The sequence below is a fragment of the Triticum urartu genome, chromosome 2A (genome assembly GCF_056163025.1).
Source record: "Triticum urartu cultivar PI428250 chromosome 2A, HENAU_Tu73, whole genome shotgun sequence".
In the NCBI taxonomy this organism is placed as follows: Eukaryota; Viridiplantae; Streptophyta; class Magnoliopsida; order Poales; family Poaceae; genus Triticum; species Triticum urartu.
The window spans coordinates 654,804,653-654,812,130 of record NC_141874.1 but is presented as its reverse complement, the minus strand read 5'-3'; the positions used below and the strand labels follow the sequence as shown (position 1 = coordinate 654,812,130).

Genomic DNA, 7,478 nt, shown 5'->3' with positions numbered 1-7,478 from the left:
CACTTCTCTTATTTCCCCAAAAGCCAAAGCCGTTCCACTCAGCGAAGCGAGCAAGATGCAGTACAACGGGCCGACGTTCCAAGAGCTTCCCACCGTGCCAGAACGGCGGTACCCCGCCAACGTCGCCGTTGAGGCATCGCTCCGCGTGTGGGCGTTCTCACGCTGGAGGGGTAGCACTGAGCTTGCACGGGTGTTCCTCCGTGCGGGCTTCCACCACCTCCCGGCAGGCTCGCCGCCCATGTTCAACCTCGTGGAGCAGCGTCCCCACGCCAACGCTCCAGTGGTAGGGCTCGTCATCCACTTAACCAACAGGTTCGATGCCTACTACCTGCTCGGCAAGGTGTATTGGTGTGGGTGCGAGTTCATCGCATTCACCACCTATAACATCTTCACCGACTTCGAGAGCGTCTTCCCCGCTCGCAACCACATGCAAAGCCTCCCGTACTACCTCGGCGACAACGGCCTTGAGGAGGAGCAGTACTGAAGCCGGCGGCGAAGACGACGGTGAAGCCGGCGGTTAAGGTGAAGACGACGGTGAAGACATGGTGGTGTTGCCCTAGCTACCCTATCTACTATGTAGTGTGAGTTTGGTGTGTGTGTTGCCCGAGCTAGCTACCCTATGTATGTAAGGTTAATTATTATTATCTATCGGTGTCGTGTTATATGTAAGAACTTATGTTGCCCTAGCAACCCTATCTAAGTTAAGTTATGTGTGTTATATTAATGCTTTGTTATGTTTGTATTTTGTTTGTCCCAAGTTTAGACACGGCTAATTGGCGTGGGAAAAATTAACCAAACTAACTAAAAATGATGTGTTTATAGATGCCTTCTAAAAATAAGAACATATTGTACATTTGTACACGGTTTGGTTTGAGAGCTCTGTATTTTTTAGGTATTCCAAGAATACTTTGGTTTTCAGAAATATTGAAGTATCAAATACTTTGAGATGTTTGGATTTAGTCAAAAGTGTAGTTTTAACTACACTATGTTTGAAGTATATAAAAAGAGGGTTGGACCTCTTTTTCCAATCATGAAGTATTGGTTCGCTAGGCATAATAATACTGCGGTTTGCAAATACTTTGATTCTAAAAAATGAAGGGACCCATAAAGGAAAGCCAAAAAAATTCCTTAATGATATAGAAGAGATTGGGCAATCAAATTAATGAAAAAATTCAAGCAAAAACAAAAAAGAACAAAGCAATCGTTCCTAAACAAAAAAAGAAACATTGCTTGTTTCTGGGCCTCATTTATCCTTTGTGGGTCTATTGCAGCTTGATTCTCTTTGGGCCCATGAACTAGGTTTTTTTTCTAGCAGAACTGACGAACTCGAGGACAGAAGTTTGGCAAGTGCGAGAGAGAAGAGATGAACTTGATGTATATCCCTTATGCTGCTCAAGTACTTCTTACTGTCATCTGACGAGCTAGGGTATGATCCAACACTCGAGGTTATTAGCTAACAAAATAATCCTATCACTGAACTGGTAGTTGTCTTCTACCGAAACTAAAAGTGTCGAAACTTAACAGTAAACTGCATACATTCAGAGATCAATAGTTGCACTAAACATAGTTGCATTTGAGATAAACAGACTTGGATTGCTAAACAGTGGCAACAACAGTAGACAAATATCTCTAACGAGAGATGGCCATCAAGTAAACAATTCCTAGAGCAAGTATTCCTAAAGCTATCAGATTGGATTGCTTCTTCAACTCAATCAGCTGCTTGAAGTTCTTGTTCATCTTCTTCAATTTTGTCTTCAGTTCGACATCTACCACCATCGGGTATTCTGGACGCGTTGCTGCTGCCGGAGCTGCACTGTCATGGGGCAGATTGAACTCACGGATTGCATTCCCCCTCGAATCCAGCAAGCCCAACCCTTGAAGCCTCTGGATGTAATCATCCATCCACTCGAAATGGTGGCATTTCTTCACGATCTGAAAACGAAATCATGTAACCTAAATCCAAATCTGACAGATTTTTTGAGAAATTAGAGATAAAGGATGCGACGAAAACTCAGATCTAACCTGCCCCTCCAGCTTGCTCTCGCATTTGACGAACTCGCGCCCAAAGTTCCCATTCTTCTCCTCCTTCGAAGTCAATCGCTTCAGTGGCGCAGTCCGTGGGCAGTCAGTGTATCGAGTCATCGGCACTGGACCATACACCGGCCACGTGAAACGGGGGGCTGATGAGGAGGTCGACATATTGCCCGAGAGGAAGAAACAGAGGAATTTCTCGAGAGGAAGAAGAACGAGAAGATGGGGGAAAGAAACAGAGGAATTGCTCGATCTGCTCGATGCCTTTGTCTGTCAAATGGAGAAGAGGAGAAGGGGAAGCTATATTGACGATTTGCCACGTTGTATTTTGCAGTTTGAATATTTGAACCAACTCTTAACACTGACATGTGGTGGTCATGTGCGAAAAATACAATTTCATATGTAAAGTGGGGCAGATCGTAAAAACCCGAGAAGGACAGTGCAGTAGCCATTCAGGATGCATCACGCGGATCGCGCATGCCTGCCCCACATCTGACGGGTGGTGTTTGGCGCTTGGTAGGATCCGACGGCGGACGTTCGACGCTAGGGTTTGGAGCATTTCTGCAGGGTTATGAGTGAGTCAACGGGGTTATTAGGGTTTGACCAGATTTCAAATGTCCATAACTAAATTAGAAAAAATCGCAAAAATATAAAACAAACGTAGTTTGTCCGTTTATGAGACCTAGTTACCATAAAAAATATAAACTAGGTATAGGGGCGTTTTTTTGAAAAATCATGTTTTGAAGTGATCTACCGAAATCAAGTTCAAATGTTTTTAAAAAATTCAAAAAAAATCAAAATGTTGTAATTCTTGCACACATAGCCGTCATATGTGACAAGGTTATGAGAAAAAAAATATAAACTTGGTGTAGGTCATTTTCATGAAAAAAGGCTTCACACAAATGAGCTATCACCTATGAACATGTTCGGAGTTCGTAGAATAGGGAGAGAGGGTTTAGGGTTTGAAAAAAATCAAAATAATTCAAAAAAATCAGAAAAATTTCCTTAGCTTCATTTTGGAGTGAATAAGAAGGATCCGAACTTAATTTTTCATTTTCATATCTAAAACGTGTTATTTGACGGTTTTGAATTAAAAGCATATTTTTTCAAAAAAAATATAGTAATATGAATATTAATCAATAAATAGTGAGACTTTGTTTTTACCCTATATATATGGAACAAGTGTTAATAAAAATATATATGCCTCATTTAGGCAAGGTCAAAAAAAACTTGATTTCAAATAGGGTTGTTTACCCTAGCTTTCGAGCTCGTTTCTAGCACATTTCTCATTCGTACTGTTCACCTATGAACATTGGACTTCAAATGCTCGATCAAATACACCGCACAGAGCAATGAACCTCCAATGTTCAACTTCAACTTTGGCTCGAATCCAAAATTTGGCCCAAATTCAAATATTGATTTAAATTCAAATTTTGATGAAAATTTGAATTCTGACTCAAATAAGAAACCAAAGTAGAAGCAACATTATTACAACTGATAACTTTTCATAGTAGCTCAAATCTACCAAGTTTTAAGATGCCAACATCTTAATACAAATCTACCAAGTTTTAAGTGATCGACTCGCCCTCAAATTGACAACACAAACATTTCCCGACAACTTAATTCAAATTTTTGACTTGCTCCTTGTGTTTGCAGCTGGCTTCACCGTCTTGCTCCTGGTTTCCCTAGTTGAGATGCTCTTTTCTTTCAGACTCTTGTTCCTTTTGATCTTGGGCTTTACTTGGGGTTTTCCCCGTGGAGGTGCTGATGGAGTAGTTCCACTCGCCGAGCACTTGACGACCATTTGACGGTCATCTATGGGTTCAGTAATCTTTAAAGGCACAATTGGAAAAATTTCCCCCTCCTCTTCCCCTCTTATAGCTTCAAAACCATCAAAGGCCATGGTTTCAAAATCTTCTACTTCTTCATCTCTTGGCCTTTTCTCCCTAGAGCTGGTAAATAAAATTAGAAGCCATAGGCAAAAAAGAGAACAAATGCAAACAAAAGGGTAGCTGCATTCTACAAATGCAAACACATACCAAGATGCTTCATTTGCTGCTGCATTCTCCACTGTATCTTCAATCTCCATTGCTGCTGCATTCTCCTCATCATTGGCTGATGTCCATCTTTCCTCCTCTCCAAATGATGCATCCACTGCATTGGTACAAAGCCTAGCAATATGCCCCAGAACTCCACATTTTTTGCAAGCACGCTTCTTTGGTAGACGACCCTCCTCACCTGCTCTAATCCTCTGGTTCCTTGGTCTTCCTGGTGGTCTAGTAATGACAGGAGGGTGGAGTTTGAACCATGGATCTACTATGTTCCATTGATCTTTCCCCAATAGTGCAGGCACATTGTCAGCATAAGCAGCCAGAAATTTGGCAACAGAGAAATACTCAGAGCAATATTGATCAACTTCACCATCTGCACCCCCGATAATGGTCATCAGATGTAGGCCATGTATGCATGGCTTCCCACAGATCTGCCATTGCCTACAAGTACATTCTCTAGTACTTAGGTTCACAGGATACCTCCATACCCTATTTTTAGTGTCAGTATATGTAACCTCTCCCTCATATGTACCAGATCGAATACATTTCATCTTCAGTCCTCTTGCCTTCAAGTGCAATGCCTTAATCAGCGATGGGAGCATTTGATGACCAACATATTGTGTTTCTGCAATTCTTTTGCGAAGAGCCATCTTTATCATGATCATTTGCCTCATCTTGTCAAATGCTTGCCACAACAAGAGCCCTTTCACTGACTTGAACTTTGAATTGAAGCATTCTGCAAGGTTACTGGTCACATAATCTACTTTGCAGATTTCGTTGAATTTGCTTCTTGACCACATCTTGCCATGATGTGCATCCATGTACTCCTTCACAAGAGGATTTTGAGCATACAACACTCTCAAATGGTGTTCATGCTTCCTTTCGCTGCATGTGTATGATGCTGGCCATAAGTTCTCATCATAAACTTTACCTTTGAACTTCTTTTTCAAATTATGCGCTAGGTGTCGCATAGATTCCCTATGCTCCACTCCAAGGAATACAATTTCCACTGCACTCTTTAAACCCTTGCAAGCATCTGTGTGTATAGCTAAACCTGGGGGTGTGCCTATAATGTTGCGCAACTGCTGCAGAAACCAGACCCAACTTTCCTCAGACTCTGCCTCCACCACACCAAATGCAACTGGGAATAGCCAGTTGTGTCCATCAACTGCAGAATCTGCTACTAGCTGTCCTCTCCATCTTCCAGTCAAATGTGTAGCATCTACAGCCAAATAGGGCCTGCAACCATCTAGAAACCCCTGCCAGCAAGCCTTGAAACAAACAAAAGCCCTTCTGAAGCACTCCTTCTGAAATGACTTCCCTTTTATTTTGAATGGAACTGTATGCTTGACAATCTCTACAACACTCCCTGGACTTGCCATCTCCACTTCAGCTTTGAAAGTGTAAAGCAGCTGAAAACTGTCATTTCATTGACCATTAATTCTGTCAAGAGCCTTTTCCCTAGCAATGAAAATTCTCATGTAAGGAATTTCTATCTTGTACTTCTCAAAAAGGTTCCCATGGAGTGTTGTTGGACCAAGTCCAGGTTCTTCTCTCAGCCAATCCAATATAGCATCTGCCACCCACCTAGTTTTTGCTAGCTTGGTTTTGGCCTTCCCCCCTCCCCCTCCAGGTGGACAGGTGTGCTTGTGTGGGTTTTTATTTATCTGAAACAAAATAAAAGGGTAAAAAACAGTTAAGAAACCTTACTCAACGATCTGAAACTAAATTACTAACTGAACTTGGATTACCTGGACATATTTGCTCTTTCTCATACGAGATGCATGCAACTTCCACCTACACCTAGGATATGGACAAAAAACTGTGAACCTTGCTGGCTCACTCCTTTTAATCTTATAGGTGTTTTCAGATATAATGCACCATGTTGTCACTGCATTCCGACAGTCCACCACTGATTAGAAAATGGTACCTACAATAAGCTCGGGTTTTTCCCGGTTCCACTCAATTGTTGGCATGTCATCACCATCGTATTCATCCTCGACTAAACTGTCCATGTTCTCCACCTTCTCTTCATCGTCAGTGTCATCAAACCTAGCTTGGCTGATGGGCTCCTCCATATATTCGTCATCCACTGCTTGCTGACTGGCTACATCGACCAGTTCAGGAAACATCATCTCGTCTTCATCATCATTTGTAGGCACTGCCTCGTCAGGTTCTGCATCTTCTTCTACACCAACTGCAGAAGGTACACGAGAAGCAGCAGGTGAATCGGAACCAGAATTGGCAATAGGCATGTTGTGGCTCGATGAACCACTTGCTTTACTTGGTGTCGACCTACAAGGAGTGCCAGGGTGCTGGCTATTAGCACAGACAGATGATGTCTGAACTCCCTTCCCCTTCGCCCGTTCTGCGCGTGGCTGAATCACATTGATTTGGAGTTTACCGAATCGGCATCCAGCAATCCTAGCAAAAAGCAACGGCATATAATCGTCGCAAGTTAGTGGGAGAAATCTTTGCTCGTCACTGCTGAAGTAATTCAGTTCAACAGCATCGGCATCACTCCAGGGATAGGTGTTTCGGAGCTCGGCTTGCAAATCTTTGAAAGATATGCTGGTTTCTACCACTTTGGGATAGAAAAATGATGAAATCAAATGCGGTTTAGTACCATGCAGCACACTAGTTTCCATTCTAATCACCAGTCGGAAAGCCAGCGCGGGATCAATCCTGTTTTGTTGGGGGAAGGAAACAAAGGCTTCAGTTAGCCGGGTAAAATCGAGCACAAATTCGAACGATTCAAGCAAACAGAAGTCAAATACGGCCTACAATACGACTTAGAATGTCAATTCGAGAGGAAACAATGCTTACCCAGGTTTAATCCATGAATTATCTGTCGCGGATTCGACCCAATCCTCTCCAGGGTCGACTGCATTTCGGGCGTCCTCACTCAACATCGCTATGTAATCCCAGATGGGGAGGTGGGCTATATCTGGCGCAGACGCGGCGTCACCGACGAACGGAATAGGGCATAGGGTGGAGGAAACAACTGAGGTGGACGCGACACGACACCGGCGGAGGGGGCGGGGCGGCGCGATGCAGTGCGGCCTGTCTAGATCTATTTCACATTCAGACAAGCTGCCCAATACATGTCCCCTTGCGGTCCCACACGTCAGCAAGCAACAGTCGGACGAAGACTCGGCCCCACTCGTCAGCAATTAACGGTCAATGGACGGTCAAGACAGCAAACGCCCGCTATGAGCATTTGTGAGAGTTTCAGCTAAGGAAGAGGGGAAAAGTGAGCAAATGTTTGGAGCATGGGGAAAAGTGAGCACAACTAAGGAACCAAGGGCACTAATTTAAATATCCCATATAAATAAAGAATGATTTAATTACAGTAACTTGAAGTGGTCTTTTGTTTTCTTTAACTAACGGAGCTCA

The 7,478-nt window shown here is 43.2% G+C and overlaps 2 protein-coding genes across 2 annotated transcripts; both read right to left on the bottom strand.

The window, feature by feature from the left end:
- Positions 1-1,629: 1,629 nt before the first annotated feature.
- On the bottom strand, positions 1,630-2,199 carry LOC147986450 (uncharacterized). Its single transcript, XM_087540053.1, has 2 exons — positions 2,023-2,199; positions 1,630-1,932 (listed from the first exon to the last, which is right to left on the bottom strand). The coding sequence occupies exons 1-2, from the start codon at positions 2,197-2,199 to the stop codon at positions 1,630-1,632; spliced, it is 480 nt and encodes a 159-aa protein (XP_087396179.1).
- Positions 2,200-3,655: 1,456 nt separating this feature from the next.
- LOC147986449 (uncharacterized) lies at positions 3,656-5,053 on the bottom strand. The gene is made up of 2 exons (XM_087540052.1): positions 4,065-5,053; positions 3,656-3,977 (listed from the first exon to the last, which is right to left on the bottom strand). The coding sequence occupies exons 1-2, from the start codon at positions 5,051-5,053 to the stop codon at positions 3,656-3,658; spliced, it is 1,311 nt and encodes a 436-aa protein (XP_087396178.1).
- Positions 5,054-7,478: the final 2,425 nt, after the last annotated feature.

What these genes read in the sequence shown, in the direction of transcription:
- LOC147986450 (XM_087540053.1), bottom strand. Translation starts at nt 2,199, where the DNA reads ATGTCGACCTCCTCATCAGCCCCCCGTTTCACGTGGCCGGTGTATGGT. An exon ending in AGAGCAAGCTGGAGGGGCAG is followed by an intron (nt 1,933 to 2,022) that starts GTTAGATCTGAG and finishes TTTCGTTTTCAG; the next exon opens with ATCGTGAAGAAATGCCACCA.
- LOC147986449 (XM_087540052.1), bottom strand. Translation starts at nt 5,053, where the DNA reads ATGCGACACCTAGCGCATAATTTGAAAAAGAAGTTCAAAGGTAAAGTT. An exon ending in AATGAAGCATCTTGGTATGT is followed by an intron (nt 3,978 to 4,064) that starts GTTTGCATTTGT and finishes TACCAGCTCTAG; the next exon opens with GGAGAAAAGGCCAAGAGATG.